Genomic DNA, 24,205 nt, shown 5'->3' with positions numbered 1-24,205 from the left:
AGGCAGGAAGGCACAGGCGGAGGTGTGGCTCTGTTGGTAAGAGATGGAATTACATCTTTAGAAAGAGGTGACATAGGGCCAGAGAATGGTGAATCTTTGTGAGTGGATTTAAGAAACTGCAAGGGAAAAAAAGCCATTATAGGAATCACATATAGGCCTCCAAATAGTAGCCAAGGAGTAGAGCTGAGATTGCAAAGGGGGCTGAAAAGGGCATGCAGTTAGGGTAATGACACAATTGTAATATAGAAACATGGAAACATAGAAAATAGGTGCAGGAGTAGGCCATTCGTCCCTTCGACCCTGCACCGCCATTTATTATGATCATGGCTGATCATCCAACTCAGAACCCCGCCCCAACCTTCCCTCCATACCCCCTGATCCCTGTAGCCACAAGGGCCATATCTAACTCCCTCTTAAATATAGCCAATAAACTGGCCTCAACTGTTTCCTGTGGCAGAGAATTCCACAGATTCACCACTCTCTGTGTGAAGAAGTTTTTCCTAATCTTGGTCCTAAAAGGCTTCCCCTTTATCCTCAAACTGTGACCCCTTGTTCTGGACTTCCCCAACATCGGGAACAATCTTCCTGCATCTAGCCTGTCCAATCCCTTTAGGATTTTATACGTTTCAATCAGATGCCCCCTCAATCTTCTAAATTCCAATGAGTACAAGCCTAGTTCATCCAGTCTTTCTTCATATGAAAGTCCTGCCATCCCAGGAATCAATCTGGTGAACCTTCTTTGTACTCCCTGTATGGCAAGGATGTCTTTCCTCAGATTAGGGGACCAAAACTGCACACAATACTCCAGGTGTGGTCTCACCAAGGCCTTGTACAACTGCAGTAGTACCTCCCTGCTCCTGTACTCGAATCCTCTCGCTATAAATGCCAGCATACCATTCGCCTTTTTCACCGCCTGCTGTACCTGCATGCCCACTTTCAGTGACTGGTGTATAATGACACCCAGGTCTCGTTGCACCTCCCCTTTTCCTAATCGGCCACCATTCAGATAATAATCTGTTTTCTTATTTTTGCCACCAAAGTGGATAACTTCACATTTATCCACATTAAATTGCATCTGCCATGAATTTTCCCACTCACCCAACCTATCCAAGTCACTCTGCATCCTCTTAACATCCTCCTCACAGCTAACACTGCCACCCAGCTTCGTGTCATCCGCAAATTTGGAGATGCTGCATTTAATTCCCTCATCCAAGTCATTAATATATATTGTAAACAACTGGGGTCCAGCACTGAGCCTTGCGGTACCCCACTAGTCACCACCTGCCATTCTGAAAAGGTCCCATTTATTCCCACTCTTTGCTTCCTGTCTGCTAACCAATTCTCCATCCACATCAATACCTTACCCCCAATACCGTGTGCTTTAAGTTTGCACACTAATCTCCTGTGTGGGACCTTGTCAAAAGCCTTTTGAAAATCCAAATATACCACATCCACTGGTTCTCCCCTATCCACTCTACTAGTTACATCCTCAAAAAATTCTATGAGATTCGTCAGACATGATTTTCCTTTCACAAATCCATGCTGACTTTGTCTGATCATTTCACTGCTTTCCAAATGTGCTGTTATCACATCTTTGATAACTGACTCCAGCAGTTTCCCCACCACCGATGTTAGGCTAACTGGTCTATAATTCCCCGGTTTCTCTCTCCCTCCTTTTTTAAAAAGTGAGGTTACATTAGCCACCCTCCAATCCTCAGGAACTAGTCCAGAATCTAACGAGTTTTGAAAAATTATCACTAATGCATCCACTATTTCTTGGGCTACTTCCTTAAGCACTCTAGGATGCAGACCATCTGGCCCTGGGGATTTATCTGCCTTCAATCCCTTCAATTTACCTAACACCACTTCCCTACTAACATGTATTTCGCTCAGTTCCTCCATCTCACTGGACCCTCTGTCCCCTACTATTTCTGGAAGATTATTTATGTCCTCCTTAGTGAAGACAGAACCAAAGTAATTATTCAATTGGTCTGCCATGTCCTTGCTCCCCATAATCAATTCACCTGTTTCTGTCTGTAGGGGACCTACATTTGTCTTTACCAGTCTTTTCCTTTTTACACATCTATAAAAGCTTTTACAGTCAGTTTTTATGTTCCCTGCCAGTTTTCTCTCATAATCTTTTTTCCCCTTCCTAATTAAGCCCTTTGTCCTCCTCTGCTGAACTCTGAATTTCTCCCAGTCCTCAGATGAGCCACTTTTTCTGGCTAATTTGTATGCTTCTTCTTTGGAATTGATACTATCCCTAATTTCTCTTGTCAGCCACGGGTGCACTACCTTCCTTGATTTATTCTTTTGCCAAACTGGGATGAACAATTGTTGTAGTTCATCCATGCAACCTTTAAATGCTTGCCATTGCATATCCACCGTCAATCCTTTAAGTGTCATTTGCCAGTCTATCTTAGCTAATTCACGTCTCATACCTTCAAAGTTACCCTCTTTAAGTTCAGAACCTTTGTTTCTGAATTAACTATGTCACTCTCCATCTTAATGAAGAATTCCACCATATTATGGTCACTCTTACCCAAGGGGCCTCTCACGACAAAATTGCTAATTAACCCTTCCTCATTGCTCAAAACCCAGTCCAGAATAGCCAGCTCTCTAGTCGGTTCCTCGACATGTTGGTTCAAAAAACCATCCCGCATACATTCCAAGAAATCCTCTTCCTCAGCACCTTTACCAATTTGGTTCACCCAATCTACATGTAGATTGAAGTCACCCATTATAACTGCTGTTCCTTTATTGCACACATTTCTAATTTCCTGTTTAATACCATCTCCGACCTCACTACTACTGTTAAGTGGCCTGTACACAACTCCCACCAGCGTCTTCTGCCCCTTAGTGTTACGCAGCTCTACCCATATCGATTCCACATCTTCCCGGCTTATGTCCTTCCTTTCTATTGCGTTAATCTCTTCTTTAACCAGCAACGCCACCCCACCTCCCCTTCCTTCAAGTCTATCCCTCCTGAATATTGAATATCCCTGAACGTTGAGCTCCCATCCTTGGTCACCCTGGAACCATGTCTCTGTGATCCCAACTATATCATAATCATTAATAACAATCTGCACTTTCAATTCATCCACCTTATTACGAATGCTCCTTGCATTGACACACAAAGCCTTCAGGTGCGCTTTTACAACTCTCTTAGCCCTTATACAATTATGTTGAAAAGTGGCCCTTTTTAATGGGGGACTTCAATATAGAAACATAGAAACATAGAAAATAGGTGCAGGAGTAGGCCATTCGGCCCTTCGAGCCTGCACCGCCATTTATTATGATCATGGCTGATCATCCAACTCAGAACCCAGCCTTCCCTCCATACCCCATGACCCCTGTAGCCACAAGGGCCATATCTAACTTCCTTTTAAACATAGCTAATGAACTGGCCTCAACAGTTTGCTGTGGCAGAGAATTCCACAGATTCACCACTCTCTGTGTGAAGAAGTTTTTCCTAATCTCGGTCCTAAAAGGCTTCCCCTTTATCCTCAAACTGTGACCCCTCGTTCTGGACCTCCCCAACATCGGGAACAATCTTCCCGCATCTAGCCTGTCCAATCCCTTTAGGATCTTATACGTTTCAATCAGATCCCCTCTCAATCTTCTAAATTCCAACGAGTACAAGCCCAGTTCATCCAGTCTTTCTTCATATGAAAGACCTGCCATCCCAGGAATCAATCTGGTGAACCTTCTTTGTACTCCCTCTATGGCAAAGATGTCTTTCCTCAGATTAGGGGACCAAAACTGCACACAATACTCCAGGTGTGGTCTCACCAAGGCCTTGTACAACTGCAGTAGTACCTCCCTGCTCCTGTACTCGAATCCTCTCGCTATAAATGCCAGCATACCGTTCGCCTTTTTCACCGCCTGCTGTACCTGCATGCCCACTTTCAATGACTGGTGTATAATGACACCCAGGTCTCGTTGCACCTCCCCTTTTCTTAATCGGCCACCATTCAGATAATAATCTGTTTTCCTATTTTTGCCACCAAAGTGGATAACTTCACATTTATCCACATTAAATTGCATCTGCCATGAGTTTGCCCACTCACCCAACCTATCCAAGTCACCCTGCATCCTCTTAGCATCCTCCTCACTGCTAACACTGCCACCCAGCTTCGTGTCATCCGCAAACTTGGAGATGCTGCATTTAATTCCCTCATCCAAGTCATTAATATATATTGTAAACAACTGGGGTCCCAGCACTGAGCCTTGCGGTACCCCACTAGTCACCGCCTGCCATTCTGAAAAGGTCCCGTTTATTCCCACTCTTTGCTTCCTGTCTGCTAACCAATTCTCCACCCACACCAATACCTTACCCCCAATACCGTGTGCTTTAAGTTTGCACACTAATCTCTTGTGTGGGACCTTGTCAAAAGCCTTTTGAAAATCCAGATATACCACATCCACTGGTTCTCCCCTATCCACTCTACTAGTTACATCCTCAAAAAATTCTATGAGATTCGTCAGACATGATTTTCCTTTCACAAATCCATGCTGACTTTGTCCAATCATTTCACCGCTTTCCAAATGTGCTGTTATCACATCCTTGATAACTGACTCCAGCAGTTTCCCCACCACCGACGTTAGGCTAACCGGCCTATAATTCCCCGGTTTCTCTCTCCCTCCTTTTTTAAAAAGTGGGGTTACATTAGCCACCCTCCAATCCTCAGGAACTAGTCCAGAATCTAACGAGTTTTGAAAAATTATCACTAATGCATCCACTATTTCTTGGGCTACTTCCTTAAGCACTCTGGGATGCAGACCATCTGGCCCTGGGGATTTATCTGCCTTCAATCCCTTCAATTTACCTAACACCACTTCCCTACTAACATGTATTTCGCTCAGTTCCTCCATCTCACTGGACCCTCTGTCCCTTACTATTTCTGGAAGATTATTTATGTCCTCCTTAGTGAAGACAGAACCAAAGTAATTATTCAATTGGTCTGCCATGTCCTTGCTCCCCATAATCAATTCACCTGTTTCTGTTTGCAGGGGACCTACATTTGTCTTTATCAGTCTTTTCCTTTTTACATATCTATAAAAGCTTTTACAGTCCGTTTTTATGTTCTCTGCCAGTTTTCTCTCATAATCTTTTTTCCCCTTCCTAATTAAGCCCTTTGTCCTCCTCTGCTGAACTCTGAATTTCTCCCAGTCCTCAGGTGAGCCACTTTCTCTGGCTAATTTGTATGCTACTTCTTTGGAATTGATACTATCCCTAATTTCTCTTGTCAGCCACGGGTGCACTACCTTCCTTGATTTATTCTTTTGCCAAACTGGGATGAACAATTGTTGTAGTTCATCCATGCAACCTTTAAATGCCTGCCATTGCATATCCACCGTCAATCCTTGAAGTGTCATTTGCCAGTCTATCTTAGCTAATTCACGACTCATACCTTCAAAGTTACCCCTCTTTAAGTTCAGAACCTTTGTTTCCGAATTAACTACGTCACTCTCCATGTTAATGAAGAATTCCACCATATTATGGTCACTCTTACCCAAGGGGCCTCTCACAACAAGATCGCTAATTAACCCTTCCTCATTGCTCAAAACCCAGTCCAGAATAGCCTGCTCTCTAGTCGGTTCCTCGACATGTTGGTTCAAAAAACCATCCCGCATACATTCCAAGAAATCCTCTTCCTCAGCACCTTTACCAATTTGGTTCACCCAGTCTACATGTAGATTGAAGTCACCCATTATAACTGCTGTTCCTTTATTGCACACATTTCTAATTTCCTGTTTAATACCATCTCCGACCTCACTACTACTGTTAGGTGGCCTGTACACAACTCCCACCAGCGTCTTCTGCCCCTTACTGTTACGCAGCTCTACCCATATCGATTCCACATCTTCCCGGCTTATGTCCTTCCTTCCTATTGCGTTAATCTCTTTTTTAACCAGCAACACCACCCCACCTCCCCTTCCTTCATGTCTATCCCTCCTGAATATTGAATATCCCTGAACGTTGAGCTCCCATCCCTGGTCACCCTGGAGCCATGTCTCTGTGATCCCAACTATATCATAATCATTAATAACAATCTGCACTTTCAATTCATCCACCTTATTACGAATGCTCCTTGCATTGACACATAAAGCCTTCAGGCACTCTTTTACAACTCTCTTAGCCCTTTTTAATGCTTGCCCTGGATTTGTTGGCCTGCCACTTTTACTTTTCCCCTTTGTACTTTTTGCTTCTACGCTCACTTTACACCCCTCTGTCTCTCTGCACTGGTTCCCATCCCTCTGTTGTGAACTAACCTCCTCAATATGCAAGGGTATTGGAAAAATCAGTTCGGTGTCGGATGGCAAGAGAAGGAATTTGTTGAACACCTACGAGAAGACTTTTTAGAGCAGCTTCTGCTTGAGCCTACTCGGGGAAAGGCTGTCTTAGATGGGGTGTTGTGTAATAACCCAGTTCTTGTTAGGGAGCTTAATGTAAAGGAACCCTTAGGAGACAATGATTTAATTCATACTACAACTTGATAGGGAGAGGCATAACTCACATTTATCTCTATGGCAATGGAGTAAAGGGAATTACAGAGGCATGAGAGAGGAGCTTGCCCAGGTGGAGGATACTGGTGAGGATGACGGCAAAGCAGAGATGGCTGAAGTTTCTGGGAATAGTTCACAAGGTGCGGAATAGATATGTCCCACAGAGGAAAAAATCTCAAATTGCAGGGGTAGGCAATCGTGGCTGACAAGGAAAGTTAAGGAATTCATAAAAGCCAAGGAAAGGGCATATAAGGTAGCAAAAGTAGTGGGAAGTTGGATGTTTGGGAAGCTTTTAAAATCCAACAAAAGGCAAATAAAAAAACTATAAGAAGGGAAAAAGCTAAATATGAGGGCAGACTAGCCAATGATATAAAGCAGGATACCAAAAGTTTTCCAGTTATATGAAGAATAAAAGGGAAGAGAGAGTTAATATTGGACCACTAGAAAATGATGCAGGAGAGGTTGTAATGAGGGAAAAAGATTTGCAGATGAACTTAATTGGTACTTTACTAGCACTGTGCCAGAGGTCCGTGAGTGTCCAAGAGTGAGTGCCATTGTTATTACAAGGGGAAAAGTGCAAGGCAAGCTCAAAGACCTCAAAGCGTATGTTACCTGGGCCTGGTGGATTACATCCCAGAGTCCTGGGGGAGGTTGCTGAAGAGATAGCAGATGCATTGGTCATAAGCTTTCAGGAATCACTTGATTCTGGCCTGGTTTTGGAGGACTGGAAGATTGCAAATATCACTCCAGTCTTTAACAAGGGAAGAAGGCAAAAGAAAGGGAATTAAAGGCCAGTTAGCATAACCTCAGTGGCCGGGAAAGTGTAGGAGTCTATTATGAAGGATGAGGTTTTGGGTTATTGGAAACTAGTGATAAAATAAGTCAAGGTCTCCATGGTTTCTGTGAAGGGAACTCTTGCCTGACAAACCTTTTAGAACAGAGTTAAGAAGGTTTTTTTTAGCCAGAGTGTGGTGAAACTGTGGAATACTCTGCCACAGACTGTAGCGTGGTCATGTCCTGGGTTTATTTAAGGCGGAAGTTGATAGTTTCCTGATTGGTCAGGGCAACAAAGGATATTGTGAGTGCATGGAACAGGGGTGGAATCCAGGATCAGACTCGATGTGCCGAATAGCCTGATTCTGCTCCGACGCCCTATGGACTTATGGTACTGAGCGTCGCAGTGTGGGAGGGGGCTCGGGGAAGTGGAGGGGTTCCGGCCGCACCAGCAGCCGATCGGACGGAATTGCCCGTCGGACCCAGATCTGGAGATACCAAGCCGTCTCTCGGGGATGCCGGCCGTGCCCTTTCGTGCGGGTTGTTCCTGCACACCTTTCACTTCCTTACCTTCGTCTACCTACCGGCCTCGCCTTCGCAATCTGTTTTACCATCCGGCAACGCTGGAAATCTCTCTATGCCGGGGGTTCTTCCCCTGTACATTGAGGGGCCTGAAGTGGAAGGTGTTCCATTACGGGCAACATAATTTTAAGCAGGTTGAATGACAGCCCGTCTACTTGTCCATCCAGTGGCCGGGAGGGAGGAGGGAACGTCGACTCAGACCATGAGAGGCCTACGTCGGGCATTTTAATGCCTTACAAGGAGCAGATTGGAAGTCTGTGTGGGGCGCCACTCCTCACACAGACACTAATGTGTGGTTAAGTGCCTTGCTCAAGGACACAAACACGCTGCCACAGCTGAGGCTCGAACTAGCGACCTTCAGATCACTAGACGAACGATTTAACCACTTGGCCACGTGCCCCACACACGTGACCGGGAGGAGTCAGCGGACCACGCTGACATGGAGTGTGAGGGGCAGCAGCCCCTGTTTGAGTATCTGAAAGGGGCTGTTGCTCAGGTTCTGGTTGAATTTCAGCTCCCCGCGGGGACTCAGTACGGAAAGGGGAGGATCACTGGGAGGAACTACTGATGGGCTTGCTCCTGTGCCTGGCCAAGATGGCCATTCACTAGACTACGCGGCGGACAGTTCAGGGCTTCGTCAGGGCCGACTGACTGCCCCTCTTCCGGGGTACGTTCGCGCCCGGCCTACCTTGGAGAGGGAGAACGCTGCCACAATGGGTACAGTGGGGAATTTCCGGGAGCGGTGCGCCCCCCAGGGAAAATACTGTTTTAAAGACAGTAATAATAATATTTTAGTTCGAATTTGATCATTCTTGTAAATACTTAATGTTTGCACTTCGTGTGTTTTCTGTGTAAATAAACTTTGTTCAAAAAGGGAGCATTGAGGGAGCGTCACGCTGAGGGAGCGGTACTGAGGGGCGTCACACTGTAGTTGTCAGATCGTCAATCGGCACTCGCTGACCCGTTCCTGTAGGATCAGGAGAGAGAATCGAGTAACTGGACACCGGGTTAAAGCGAGCTGCTTTATCCGTGGATATAAACTATCCACAATGATTTATTAAAGCTGAAGAAATCTTGCTGACTTTAACTTCAGCCAATTACACAGCTCCAGACACAGCAAGTCCATTCACGCCCGAGAGCGATGCCGAGCCTAACACTCGACCCACGCCACCGCCAAGACTCTCGCCGAGGGTCGTGACTCCAGCCCCTCCACACACCTTTGCGGGGGGGGGGGCAAGGCTCAATCAAACCTGCAGCTAGGCCGGTTGGGTGTAAAACAAGCCAAGCTGCGGTCCCTAGTTTTAAGGTAATGCGTCTTTATCTGGGCTGGCACCTGCACGCCGATAACCCTTCAATCATCTCCAATGGGTGACGCTTCTTTATACTTGTGCGTAACAGCCTACGCTAGTGGGCTACGCCGTTGTGAGCATTTATACTTAAGCGTTGGTGTGTCTGCGTCTCTCTGCAGTTCACCGCCAAGACGCTAGCTGGCGGTGGGGTTTCTATGCCACTGTGTTGAAACTCAACACGAAGAAACTCAAACTGCAAACAATGGTGACTGAAACTGAAGGAGGGTGAATTTTCTGTGCTTGTCCGGCCACTGAGAGACATGGACGAAGAAATGCATTTCAAATATTTTCGGATGTCGGCAGGTAGATTTGACAATTTGGTTCATCGTCTGCAACCGTTTATTTCGGAGCAGTGTACGCACGGTATACTCAGAGACTGGCAATCGCCATTCGAGTTTTAGCTTCAGGTGGAAGTCAACAGGCTGTAGCAGCTAGCTACAAACTGGCGTCAAGCACAGGGTCCTCCATAATTTCGGAGGTCTGTAAAGCTTTACGGAAAGCATTTCAGCCAGAGTTCCTTCCCTGCCCTTCAGTCGCCCAATGGGAAGCTATTGCAGCGCAGGAGGAAATGCGATGCTACCAAGCGGACCAATCACAGTTGTTCGGACTGCGTCGCTGCGACGCGTAGTTACATTTTGGGAGAGTTGCGCGTTAGGCTACGGCGTAGGGTGCGCCACCACGGCGTACATTTCACGCACAAGTATAAATCAGCCTTTATGGCCATCAGTCATGTGGACTGCCAGACCAAATGTGAGAGAGCAGCCTCGGGATACTGACCTACGGGGAAAATGAGCGATGTGGACAAAACCCGGAGACGATGGGAATGACGTTTTCCCCAGGGCAGAAATAGAAAATGCGAAGGGGCGTCATTTTAAGGTGACTGGGGAGAAGTATGGGCAGGGGAATGTCAAAGCTAAGCTCCTTACAGAGAGACTGGTGGCTGCTTGGAACGCGTGGTAGAGGCAGATACATTAGGGCCATCGAGGAGACTCCTAGCTAAGCACATGGATGATAGAAAAATGGAGGCCTATGTTGAAGGACAGGGTTATATTGGTCTTACGAGTAGGTTAGAGTAGTTAGAATTAGTTCATTGTCGTCATCGTGGCTATCTCTCGAGGTCGAGAATGATGGTCTTCATTCTGAAGAAGAGGCCCACTGAGCGAAGACACCTGTGCGTGTATTTGTTTAATGTGTACTTGATGTTGCACTCCAAGAAGCACACGATACTTCACAAATCAACCAACTGATTCCAGTGACATGGAAACCATGACGATTGAAGCAGATGGATTTGTTGCAGCCTTCATCCACCTTCACAGCCGTTGAATTCAAAGTAATTTTGTCCGCCTGTTTCACCGTTGAGGTCTTGGTTGGATTGTTCTTTGTCAGGGACCTCACCCTCGACCTTACCACCATGGGTGACCCTACCAGGAGCACAGCTCTTGGGATCACAGGACCACACAAGCTTCTCCACCACGACAAGGTGACAATCCATGGAGAAGAGAATTAGTTAGCATAGGTTAAAAGGTCGACATTGTTTGGAAGTATTCTGGAGTTATGAGAATCAGTTCTGCTCACCTCACTACAGGAAGGATGTGGATACCGTAGAGAGAATGCAGAGGAGATTTACAGGGTTGTTGCCTGGATTGGAGGGAGTACCTTATGAGAATAGGTTGAGTGAACTTGGTCTTTTCTCTTAGGAGTGACAGAGGATGAGAGGTGACCCGATAGATGATGAGAGGCATTGATCGTGTGGATAGCCAGAGGCTTTTTCCCAGGGGTAAAATGGCTAACACGAAGGTGCATAGTTTTAAGGTGCTTGGAAATGGGTACCGAGGAAATGTCAGGGTATGTTTTTCACACACAGAGTGGTGGCTGCATGGAATGGACTGCCAGTGGTGGTGGTGGAAGCGGATACAATAGGGTCTTTAAAGAGACTCTTAGAGCTTAGAAAAATAGAAGGTTAGAAAAATAGAAGGTTATGTGCTTGGGAAATTCTAGGCAGCTTCTAGAGTAGGTTACATGGTCAGCACAACGTTGTGGGCCGAAGGGCTTGTAATGTGCTGTAGATTTCTATGTTCTCTGTTCTATAGCAGATATTAATCCAAACAAGATCCAGTCTTAAGCTATGATCGTAAATGTAAATAAGTTCAGGAAGCTTACAATAAGCCTTCAGTATCATTTTGTGAAGATTGCAAGCAGTAAATTGAAGTTACAAGTACAGGCCGCTCTGCAGAGAAAGAAATTGAATATGCATCAGCCATACGTTAAGACGGGGGGGGTTCCCAATCTTTTTTTATGCCATTAATGGAAGAGTCCATAAACCGTAAGTTGCATTAAAACAACAGGCTTATGCTAAAGGCCCTGCATCAACTATGTGCTATTGTGTAAGTTCTGGGAAGTGTCCCAGTATCTGAACATTTTCAGAGGTGTCTCCCACTGTCGATATTTCATTCAAAGGAAGCACTGTCAACTCAAAGTATTGAAGCAAATGATGTCATTGTAACTACTGCAATCGTATTGAATCACCTTCTCCTACCATTGATTTTAAAGGTATAAAAATGTGATGTATTTTAAGTTTGTGAACCTCCACCAAGAGTGCTCCCAGAATGATGCCTGCTTCGTGTAACAAATAAAGACTTCTATATCACCATCTTTAGTGCTTCTCCAGTGACTTTGATTACAGTCACAAAATTTAGGGGCTCATCCGGGATATGTTCGTGACCCACTGTGTGACCAATGATTTAAGCAATATAAAGGGGAGGGGTAATTATATTTAAGAGTAGCACCCACACTTAGATATTCAGATTAATGATCACAAAACAACAAAGAACACAGGGGAGAGCTGAACTGTAGATATAAAAGTGTGGTGCAGGTGACTTTGCATGCATGCTTGTGTAAGAGACTGGTTATAAGACAGTTTTATATGGCTTGCTGAAACGGCCACCAGTTGCAATAGGTGGTTACTGACCGTTCAGGGTGCCAGAGTAGCATACTTGTTTATGTGTATGTTTGTGTTTTATAGAATAAGTTTGAAACTTTGGTAAGATGAGTTTTAAATACAAGGGACCTCACCAGGCATCATGAGGTCAGCAGCACATAAGTGGAAGATTGAAGAGTACATACTGTATGGTTTTAAGTATTTACTGTTAATTTTTATAAATCTCTTATATTTTGCTTAGTGTGGAGATATTTGACTGAGAGGTTATACCCAGGTTTATCTATGGAGAGGGCACCTACTAAGATCAGACAACGACAGGTTGAGAACCCTGACAACCTGAGACAGCCCCTGACCCTGATTACTGCCATTCACTTGGACTTTCAGAAGGCTTCAGACAAGGTACCCCATGAGAGGTGAATAATCAAATTACAGGAGGTAGAGATTCAGGGTAAGGTGTGCAAATGGGTGCAGAATTGGTTCAAAAACAGAAAACAACGAGTTATGGTGAGAGGATCATTTTCACACCTGGAAGATGTTAAAAGTGGGGTTCCACAGGGAACATTTTTGGTGTCACTGCTGTTTTTATTTTACATTAATGAATTGGATAAGTAAATAGGAGATAAGCTAGTAAAGTTTGCCAATGACACTAAATTAGGGAGATTGGCAGTAAGGCCGAAGAATCAATAAAGTTAGACGTGGTCAGATCATCACCTACAGATGTCATAAAATTTATTTTTTCTTACAGAGGCAATACAGTGCTAAACATAAAATTACTAAAATACTATATATAATTGAATAAACAACAGACGAAATCTAATTTAAGAAAATGTGAAGGATTACATATAGGGAGTAGAAATATTGATATAACTATACAATAGGTGGTCTAGAGTTAGAAAGTGAACTGCATGAAAAGCACTTGAGGAGATTGCAAGTAGGAGAGCTGAAGCTGTTGCAGTGGATATTGCATATTTGTACTTTGACAAGGTCTTTGTCAAAACAAAGTGCAGAAGGTCTTTGACAAGGAGTCTGATTGGCTGCTAGTGGACTACTGGTGTTCCACAGGGGTTGGTGTTGGGACCGCTACTTTTTATACTGTATATCAATTATTTAGATGATGGAATAGATGGCTTTGTTGCCAAGTTTGCAGATGATACATAGATTAGTGGAGGGGCAGGTAGTACTGAGGAAGCAGGTAGGATGCAGAAGGACTTAGACAGATTAGGAGAATGGGCAAGAAAGTGGCAAATGAAATACAATGTTGGAAAATGCATTGGTCATGCACTTTGGTAGCAGAAATAAATGTGAGGACTATTTTCTAAAAGGGGATAGCAGATATTTGTAGTAAGCACAAGGTGGGAGATCTTAATTTTCCACACATAGACTGGGAAGCAAGGGCTGGATGGTTTGGAGTTTGTAAAATGTGTGCAGGATAGTTTTTGCAGCAATACATAGGGGTACCAACTAGAGAAGGGTCAGTGTTAGATCCCCTAATCTGAGGAAAGACATCCTTGCCATAGGGAGTACAAAGAAGGTTCACCAGATTGATTCCTGGGATGGCAGGACTTTCATATGAAGAAAGACTGGATGAACTGGGCTTGTACTCGTTGGAATTTAGAAGATTGAGGGGGGATCTGATTGAAACGTATAAAATCCTAAAGGGATTGGACAGGCTAGATGCAGGAAGATTGTTCCCGATGTTGGGGAAGTCCAGAACGAGGGGCCACAGTTTGAGGATAGAGGGGAAGCCTTTTAGGACCGAGATTAGGAAAAACTTCTTCACACAGAGAGTGGTGAATCTGTGGAATTCTCTGCCACAGGAAACAGTTGAGGCCAGTTCATTGGCTATATTTAAGAGGGAGTTAGATATGGCCCTTGTGGCTACAGGGGTCAGGGGGTATGGAGGGAAGGCTGGGGTGGGGTTCTGAGTTGGATGATCAGCCATGATCATAATAAATGGTGGTGCAGGCTCGAAGGGCCGAATGGCCTACTCCTGCACCTATTTTCTATGTTTCTGTGTTAGGGAATGAGATGGGTCAGGTGACAGAGGTATGTGTTGGGGAGCACTTCGGGTCCAGTGGTCACAATGCCATTAGTTTCAATATAATTTTGAAGAAGGATAGCTCTAGACCAGAGTTGAGATTTTTCATTGGAGAAAGGCTAACTTTGAGGAGATGCAAAAGGATTTAGAAGGAGTGGATTGGGACAAATTGTTTTATTGGAAGAATGTAATAGAGAAATAGAGGTCATTCAAAGGTGAAATTTTGAGGGTACAGAATCTTCAAGTTCCTGTTAGGTCGAAAGGAAAGGTTAAAAGTTTGAGAGAGCCATGGTTTTCAAGGGATATTGGAAACTTGGTTCGGAAAAAGAGAGATATCTACAATAAATATAGGCAGCATGAAGTAAATAAGGTGCTCGAGGAATATAAAGAATGTAAAAAGAATCTTAAGAAAGAAATTAGAAAAGCTAAAAGAAGATATGAAGTTGCTTTGGCAAGTAAGGTAAAAATAAATCCGAAGGGTTTCTACAGTTATATTAACAGCAAAAGGATAGTGAGGAATAAAATTGGTCCCTTAGAGAATCAGAGTGGACAGCTATGTGTGGAACCAAAAAGAGATGAGGGAGAATTTCAACAATATATTTTCTTCGGTATTCACTAAGGAGAAGGATATTGAATTGTGTAAGGTAAGGGAAACAGGTAGGGACGTTATGGAAACTATGATGATTAAAGAAGAAGAAGTACTGGCACTTTTAAGGAATATAAAGGTGGATAAGTCTCTGGGTCCTGACAGGATATTCCCTAGGACCTTGAGGGAAGTTAGAGTGGAAATAGCAGGAGCTCTGACAGAAATATTTCAAATGTCATTAGAAACAGGGATGGTGCCGGAGGATTGGCGTATTGCTCATGTTGTTCCATTGTTTAAAAAGGGCTCTAAGAGTAAACCTAGCAATATTCGGCCTGTGAGTTTGATGTCAGTGGTTGGTAAATTGATGGAAAGTATGCTTAGAGATGGTATATATAATCATCTGAGTTGACAGGGTCTGATTAGGAACAGTCAACATGAATTCGTGCGTGGAAGGTTATGTTTGACAAATCTTATTGAATTTTTTGAAGAGGTTACTAGGAAAGTTGACGATGGACATTGTCTGTGGTGAATGTTGTCTATGTGAACTTCAGTAAGGCCTTTGACAAGGTTCCACATGGAAGGTTAGTTAGGAAGGTTCAATTGTTAGGTATTAATATTGAAGTAGTAAAATGGATTCAGCAGTGGCTGGATGGGAGACGCCAGAGAGTAGTGGTGGATAACTGTTTGTCAGATTGGAGGCCGGTGACTAATGGTGTGCCTCAGGGATCTGTACTGGGTCCAATGTTGTTTGTCATATACATTAATGATCTGGATGATGGGGTGGTAAATTGGATGAGTAAGTATGCAGATGATACTAAGATAGGTGGAGTTGTGGATAATGAAGTAGGTTTTCAAAGCTTGCAGAGAGATTTAGGCCAGTTAGAAGAGTGGGCTGAAAGATGGTAGATGGACTTTAATGCTGATAAATGTGAGGTGCTATATTTTGGTAAGACTAATCAAAATAGGACATTCATGGTAAATGATAGGGCATTGAAGAATGTAGTAGAACAGAGGGACCTAGGAATAATGGTGCATAGTTCCCTGAAGTTGGAACCTCATGTGGATAAGATGGTGAAGGAAGCTTTTGGTATGCTGACCTTTATAAATCAGAGCATTGAGTATAGGAGTTGGGATGTAATGTTGAAATTGTACAAGGCATTGGTAAGGCCAAATTTGGAGTATTGCGTACAGTTCTGGTCACCGAATTATAGGAAAGTTGACAACAAAATAGAGAGAGTATAGAGAAGATTTACTAGAATGTTACCTGGATTTCAGCACCTAAGTTACAGAGAAAGTTGGAACAAGTTGAGGCTTTATTCTTTGGAGTGTAGAAGGTTGAGGGGGGACTTAATAGAAGTATTTAAAATTATGAGGGGATAGAGTTGACGTGGATAGGCTTTTTCCATTGAGAGTAGGATAGATTGAAACAAAAGGACATGAGTTGAGAGTTAGGTGGCAAATGTTTAGGGGTAACACGAGGGGGAACTTCTTTACTCAGAGAGTGGTAGCTGTGTGAAACGAGCTTCCAGCAGAAGTGGTAGAGGCAGGTTCGGTATTGTCATTTAAAGCAAAATTTGATAGCTATATGGACAGGAATGGAATGTAGGGTTATGGGTTGAGTGCAGGTCGGTGGGACTAGGTGAGAGTAAGAGTTCGGCATGGACCAGAAGGGCCGAGATGGCCTGTTTCCGTGCTGTAATTGTTATATGGTTTTATGGGAGAAAATCCAGGAATCTGAAATGCAGAGGGACTTGGGAGCCCTTGTGCAGAACACCCTGAAGTTTAACTTGCAGGTTGAGTTGGTGGTGAGGAAGGCAAATGCCATGTTAGCATTCATTTCAAGCGGTCTAGAATACAAGAGCAGGGATGTGGTGCTGAGGATTTATAAGGCACTGGTGAGGCCTCACCTTGAGTATTGTGAACAGTTTTAGGCCCCTCATCTTAGAAATGCTGGCAGATATGCTGGCATTGGGGATGGTCCAGAGGAGGTTAACAAGGATGATTCAAGGAATAAATGGTTTATTATACAAGGAAGGTTTGATGGTTCTGGGTCTGTGCTCACTGGATGGGCGGGGGGGCGCGGGAAATCTCATTGAAACCTTTCGAATGTTGAAAGGCCTAAGAGTAGATGTGGAAATGATGTTTCCCATGGTGGGACATTCTAGGAAAAAAGGGCACACCGTCAGGATAGAGGAGTGCCCTTCGAAACAGAGGTGCAAGAAATTTCTTCAGCCAAAGGGTAGTGAATTTGTGGAATTTGTTGCCACATGCAGCTGTGGAGGCCAGGTCGTTGGGTGTATTTAGGGCAGAGATTGATAGGTTCTTGATTGGACATGGGATCAAATGTTACAAGGGAGAAGGCCGAGAAATGGGGTTGAGGAGGAGATAGAAATAAAGGATCATGATTGAATGGTGGAGCAGACTCGATGGGCCAGATTATACAATATTATGAGGGGTACAGAAAGGGTAAACGCAAGCAGACTTTTCCCACTGAGGTTGGGTGGGACTACAATCAGAGGTCATGGGTTAAGGGTGAAAGGTGAAATGTTTAAGGCGAACTTCTTCATTCAGAAGGTTGTGAGAGTGTGGAATGAGCTGCCAGCATACGTGGTGGGTCTAAGAGAAATGTAACATTTAAGAGAAATTTGGATAGATAGAGTAACGAGAGGGGCATGGAGGGCTATGGTTGACAATGCTTCCATTGAATTGCATGTCAATGCTATGGTCCGGGTGCAGGTCGATGGAACTCGGCGGATTAATGGTTCAGCAGAGAGTAATGGGCCAAATTGTGCAAGGTCAGGTAAGTGACCCATCCGAGGTACTTGAACACGCAGAGGTGTCTCCCACGGTCGATATGCAGTTGAAAGGAAGCACTGTCAACCCGAAGTGTTGAAGCAAATGATGTAATTAAATCTGTATTGAATCACCTTCTGTGATGAATCGAAGTGAGATGTGATCTGTTTTGTGTTTGTGAGCCTCTGCCGAGAGTGTCAGCTTGTTGTGATGAATAAAGTCTTATGTATCACCAGCTTCGGAGTCTCTCCAGTAACTTTGAACACACACAACAGGCACTACACCAAAGGGCCTGTGTTCTGTGTTCTTGAGTTCGATCTTCTGTGAACCTCAGCATGAGGTCCCACCTCCCACCCCTCGCTCTCACTCCATCCAGGGGTCCTAGTCATCCTTGAGATTGGACCTGGGAACAATGGTCACTCGATAGTGTTTGATTCTCATCAGCTTCCCCTCCATGCACTGTAGATTGGGGAGTACCCCCCTCTCCTCTGGTAGGAACTTGAAGTCCTTCAGGAGGTACGCGAGGAAAAGGAAGAGCTCGATACGGGCGAAGGGTTCCCCCAGACATGACCTTGCGCCCATGCCGAAGGAGATCACGTTCTGTATTGTCTTCTCTGCCTCAGGCATGTCCAAGAAACGCTCTGTACAAAAACAAAGACCAGAGCACACTCAACACATCGTCCCTTGGCTGACTAATTCCCAACCCATTTGCCCCTTGGTTGTTCCCTTTGTTGGAAATTCAGCTGGTAACTCCAAACGCTTTGTAACTCGGGCTGAAATGGGTTAGTTTAGTCAGGATCATTGTGTGAAGATCAAATACAGCAGCTAAGGAGATCAGTAGCATAGCATTCAGCGTGGCACTATTACAGCGTCAATGACCCAGGTTTAATTCGTGCCACCGTCTGTAAGCAGTTTGTACATTCTCCCCATGCCTGCATGGATTTCTTCCAGGTGCTCCGGTTTCCTCCCACTATCCAAAGACGAACAGTTTTGGGTTAGTAAGCTATAATCATCCATGTTGGTGCTGGAAGCATGGCAAAACTTGCAGGCTGCCGCCAACAAACCCTCAGACTGTGTTGGTCGTTGATGCAAAACAACACAATTCACTGTATGTTTCAATCTGACAAATGAATGCAATCTTTAAAACCTCTTTTAAAATGCAGGAATATTTGCCTAAATTTGATCAGCTAAGGTGATATTGAACAGGAAAACAGGGATCTGCTCCTGCACAGATTTCTATGTTTCTCTCAGTTGGTCTGAAATCCATCTGTTCCATCCCAATCCAGAGAGGGGCCAATCCAATACTTCATATTCCAAACAACAGGAATTCTGCAGATGCTGGAAATTCAAGCAACACATCAAAGTTGCTGGTGAACGCAGCAGGCCAGGCAGCATCTGTAGGAAGAGGTGCACTCGACGTTTCAGGCCGAGACCCTTCGTCAGGAGGGTCTCGGCCTGAAGCGTCGACTGCACCTCTTCCTAGAGATGCTGCCTGGCCTGCTGCGTTCACCAGCAACTTTGATGTGTGTTACTTCATATTCCAACAAGGCAGCCTCCAACCTGATGACATGAACATCAATTTATCCGACTTCTGGTAATCCACCTCCCTTCTTCAATTCCCCAGTCATACCTCTTACCTCCCCCTGGGGCCCTTCCTCCTTCCCTTTTTCCCATGATCCACTCCCCTCTCCTATTAGATTCCTTCTTCTTCGGCCCTTTTCTGTAATGAGCTTCTCGGGCTTCTGGTAGGAGACAGAGAGCGTTGGGCTCCAAGGTTTTAAGATTGTCCGAATCAGTTATTTGATGTTTAATGAAATGTGTTAATCATTTATAGTTCCCTGTGTTGTTTTGTTTTGGGAGGGGGGCACTCACTCTTTGCAATGTGATTTCCTGCTGTCTTCTATTTAAACTTGTTAAGTTTATTTTGATAGGCTTTGGAATTCTGTGTTACTTGTATTACTTAAGCAGATGTCCAATGATTGCTAATCGCGGAGTCCTAGTTTTGGGAATGTTATGTCTCATGGAATCGCTCATCTGAGCTTTGATGTTCTGCTGGAAATCTTTGGAATAAACTCTGGTTGCCAACTCTACTACAGAGTCTATCCACACTTGGGTTCTGACATTGCCAATGCACCTTGAGACACTGCACATTTTTGGCCTATCACCTCCCAAATTCTTGTTTCAGCCCCGTCCCATCCCCTCCCCACCAACCTGGCTACACTTATCACCTTCCAGCTTGTCCTCTTCCTCTTTCTGCCTTCTTATTCTGGTACCTTTCCCCTTCCTTTCCAGTCCTGATGCAGGGTCTTGACCTGAAACATCAACTGTTTATTCCTCTCCATAGATGCTGCCTGTCCTGCTGAGTTCCTCCAGCATTTGAGTGTGCTGACATGGACAGGCAATTATTAATGCCACTGAATTCTATTGGGATAGTCCACATCCATTGATCTGGTCTGACTTCCATCCAGTCAGTTCCAACTCATCATTCCTTCAGAGAGTAACAAACGATGGAAACAGGGCCTTCGTCCGTTCTGGCCATCACTCAGCTCCTCCCCTTTGCATCATTTGGCCTGTGGGGTTACCGTATGAGGAACATCTGGCAGCTCTGGGACTGTATTCCCTGGAGTTCAGGAGAATGAGGGGGGATCTCACAGAAACATTCCAAATGTTAAAAGGTCTGAACAGATTAGATATGGCAAAGTTACTTCCCGTGGTAGGGGAGTCTAGGACAAGAGGGCACGACTTCAGGATTGAAGGACATCCATTTAGAACAGAGATGCGGAGAAATTACTTTAGTCAGAGGGTGGTAAATCTGTGGAATTTGTTGACATGAGCCGCTGTGGAGGCCAAATCATTGGGTGCATTTAAGGCAGAGATAGACAGGTTTTTGATTAGCCAGAGTATCAAAGGGTATGGACTGAAAGCAGGGGAGTGGGGATGACTGGAAGAATTGGATCAGCTCATGATTGAATGGCAGAGCAGACTCGATGGACCGAATGGCCTACTTCTGCTCCTATATCTTATGGTCTTACTCAGCCAGTTCCACCATGGCCGCCAGCCTATGGGGACGCCTTCAATGGGTGAAGCCTCAGTAAGTTGGCATCTGTCATTGAGGGCCTCCATTACCAGGACATTGCGACCATCAAGGAGGTGGTCCAGGAGCCTGAAGAGACTCACTCAGCGTCTCAGGAACAGCTTCTTCCCCACCACCATCAGATTGTTGAATGGACAATGAACCCCGTATTCTTTTTTGTTTTCTGTTGTTGCACTATTTTTTGCTTAATTAACTAACAGGAAGTTCTATGTCTTTGTACTGTATCGCTGTCGCAAAGCGAATCTCACGTCATATGCACTGATAATTGTGATTGTCATTACCTGGTCTGAAGTGGGTCGGCTCGCTCCATTTGCTCTCGTCGTAATTTGCCTGAAACAGGTTTGTGATGACTTTGGTCCCATTTGGGATGAAGTAGCCAGCAACACTTGAAAGGTAGAAGTGGAAATACATTGAACAATCACCGGTATTCAGCAAGAAGCAACATCCAGAATGTTCACCAGCCACTCAGGTTTTGGGCAATTCACCATTCAGTGAAAGCATGAGCAAGGAAGATTGATTCATTGAGTCATGGAACACTGCAGCACAGAACAGGCCATTCAACCCATCTAGTCCATGTCGAACTGTTATTCTGTCTCGTCCCATCAACCTACACCCAGACCATGGCCCTCCTAAACTCTCAAGTCCATGAACTATCCAAATTTCTCTTAAATGTTACAATCAAATCCCCATCTTCCTCTGGCAACTCACTCCACACTCACACTACCCTCTGAGTGAAACAGTTTCTCCTCAGGTTCCCCTTCAATATTTCACCTTTCACCTTTAACCCATGACCTCAAGTTCTAGCCTCACCCAAGCTCAATGGGTGCATTGCATTCACCCTAACTATACCCCTTATAATTTTGTGTACCCCTACCAAACCTCCCCTCATTCTGCTATGCTCCAGGGAATTCAATATTTACCTACAACTCAGGACTTAAGTCCCAGCAACACCCATGTAGATCTTCTCCGTGCTTGTTCAAACTTATTTGTATCTTTTCTATAGTTAGGTGTTCACAAAGATACACAATTATCTTTCACCAACATCTTCTACAACTTCCACATAACATCCCATCCCCTGTACTCAGTACTTTGATCTATAAACGCCAAGGTGCCAAAAGCTCTTTTTATGACACAATGGGAGGATGGATTCACCAGAGGATGGCGACGCAATCACTCTCCCCACATCGGTCCATGGGAGTGTGTTCCAAGTCAGGAACTTCCCCCCACCCTGGCGACTGAGCGCCAGTGGGCTCGGAATACCCTTCATACCCTGGGGCGTAGGAGGCCCGGGTACCCCACAAATGAAGGAGGGGCGAGTGTTTGAGCGGTGGGCGTGTGGGCCTGAGTCCCTACCTGCTGTCGCGGGTTGCTCGGTGCGGCAGGGATAAAGGTACAACGGGTCGCAGGCGCAGGACCTCGGCGATCGCGGCCGTCAGGAGCGGCAGACTCTGGCGGTCAGAGTATTCGGGGTAGCGGTCCTCGCCGACTCCGGAACACATCTCCTGGTAAATCCGGTCCTGGACCTGGCAGATAATGGAAAGGGAAGCTCATGAATGGGGCTGAGGTCGCCGGGAGATGTCCAGGACAGTGACAGTGTCTCGGAGAGAGGGGTGGAGGCAGACGCCGCTGGACGGATGGGACTGAAAGAGAGAGCCCCAAAGATGGTGGGAACCAAACCTCCTCTATCCCGCACCCCACCCCCCCCCCCCGGTCACCGGGGGCGGAGGTGGGGATGGAAGCGAGACTGATAAAGTTACACAGAGGGTCAGGGAGAGACTAACACGGCTGGATGGGTAAGGGGCAGATTGCCGCCGAAGATTTGGAGGGTTTTGAGGGAGGCTGACGGGACTGGGTGGGAGGGGTGGGGAAGAGACTGACGCAGTTGGACAGAGATGGTGGGGGGGGGGAGAGGCTGATGATGGGAGGGTGGAAACTGCGAGGCATCAGAATGCATAAGATAACGAAACTGCAGAGAGGACCGTCGGGGCCACCCGTATTTGTGCATGTCTTGAGAGCGTTGTGGACGAACGGTCCACACCGTTGCTAAAGATCTTCCCCACTCACCCACAATCGCTTTGACCCACTACCATCAGGAGCGTCAGGACTAGGACCGTCAGACTGGGTAACAGCTTCTTCCCTCAGGCTGTGAAACTAATGAATACCCTGCTACCACCGAATTCACGTCACTAGGACAACGGGTTGTTTACTGTAATTACCTGTGTTGCACAATACACATGCATTTTGAATGATATTTTATGAACTTATTCATGATAATATTTTGTTTTATGTGCTGTGTGCGATGTGTTTTGTGGATGCACCATGATCCGGAGGAACGTTGTTTCGTTTGGTTGTATATAGTATAGTCAGACTACAATAAACTTGAACTTGAATTTGAAGGGGCGCTCGGGGCAACTTGTTGCGACATATCCCCCCCGGAAGGTCCGTGCTCACCTCGGGCCAGTGAACCAAATACGCAATTGCCCAGCCGAGAGTGGATGAGGTCGTCTCCATCCCGCCGATAAGCAGGTCCACGATCATCATGTGAACATGTTCCTCCGTGACCTCACCCTGTTCCAAAGAGCCCTCCTCCCGGTCCCAAATGGTCCTCATCAGCATATCGGTGATATCCCGAGTAACTCCCTTCTGGAATGTCACCTGGAACACAGAGTGGTGGCCATGATCTCGCTACGAGACCAAAAGACATAGGAGCAAAGTTAAAGACATTCGGCTTTGCCATTCCATCACGGCTGATTTATTATCCACACTCCCAAACCCATTCTCCTGTCTTCTCCCCGTAATCTTTAACACTGTTACTCATCTAGAACTATCTAGAACTATAAGATAGACAGATAGATAGATATACTTTTTGATCCCGAGGGAAATTGGGTTTCGTTACAGCCGGACCAACCAAGAATAGAGCATAAATATAGCAATACAAAAACCACAAACAATCAAACAACAAAAAGCAAACTATGCCAGATGGAAAATAAGTCCAGGACCAGCCTATTGGCTCAGGGTGCCTGACCCTCCGCGGGAGGGGCTGCAAAGTTCGATGGCCACAAGCAGGAACGACCTCCCGTGCTGCCCAGTGTTGTATCTCGGTGGAATGTGGCCGAAGTCCAACAGCAAAAAGTTCATTATCCGGTCTACAAACACGTCCCTCGATCGTAATATGACCCGGATTGCACCATCCGTTGTTGACCAGAACAGTAAGCACCCAACTCCTTTACGCTTATCGCTCTCAGTGCACTTCCGGTCAGCCGGAACGGTCTGGAAGCCGTCCATGGAGAAGTTTTGATCGGATTTATATATACCCGATGACTTGACCTCCACAACCGTCTGTGGCAACGAATTCCACAGAGTCACTGTACTCTGGCTAAAGAAATCCCCCCCCCCCTCATCTCTGTTCTAAATGGACGTCCCTCTATTCCGAGGCTGTGCCGTTTGGTCCGAGACTCCGCCACTATAGGAAAGATCCTCTCCATGTCCCCTACCTCCCAATCGTTGGGGTCAATACTTTAACATCCCTGGTCACTGCAGA

At 45.4% G+C, this 24,205-nt stretch overlaps 1 protein-coding gene across 1 annotated transcript in view; it reads right to left on the bottom strand.

Moving 5' to 3' along the window:
* Nucleotides 1-17,951: 17,951 nt before the first annotated feature.
* Nucleotides 17,952-24,205, bottom strand: part of LOC134346423 (steroid 21-hydroxylase) — a 28,277-nt gene continuing 22,023 nt past the window's right edge. Inside the window, exons 6-9 of the mRNA XM_063047792.1 lie at nucleotides 23,116-23,349; nucleotides 22,018-22,187; nucleotides 20,946-21,049; nucleotides 17,952-18,211 (exon numbers count right to left, since the gene is read on the bottom strand). Of these exons, the coding sequence (XP_062903862.1) occupies nucleotides 17,952-18,211; nucleotides 20,946-21,049; nucleotides 22,018-22,187; nucleotides 23,116-23,349 (768 nt within the window). The remainder of the gene's footprint in view (nucleotides 18,212-20,945; nucleotides 21,050-22,017; nucleotides 22,188-23,115; nucleotides 23,350-24,205) is intronic.

This window comes from Mobula hypostoma, chromosome 5 (assembly GCF_963921235.1).
Source record: "Mobula hypostoma chromosome 5, sMobHyp1.1, whole genome shotgun sequence".
Taxonomy (NCBI): Eukaryota; Metazoa; Chordata; class Chondrichthyes; order Myliobatiformes; family Myliobatidae; genus Mobula; species Mobula hypostoma.
This window is presented reverse-complemented; position numbering and strand designations above follow the sequence as displayed.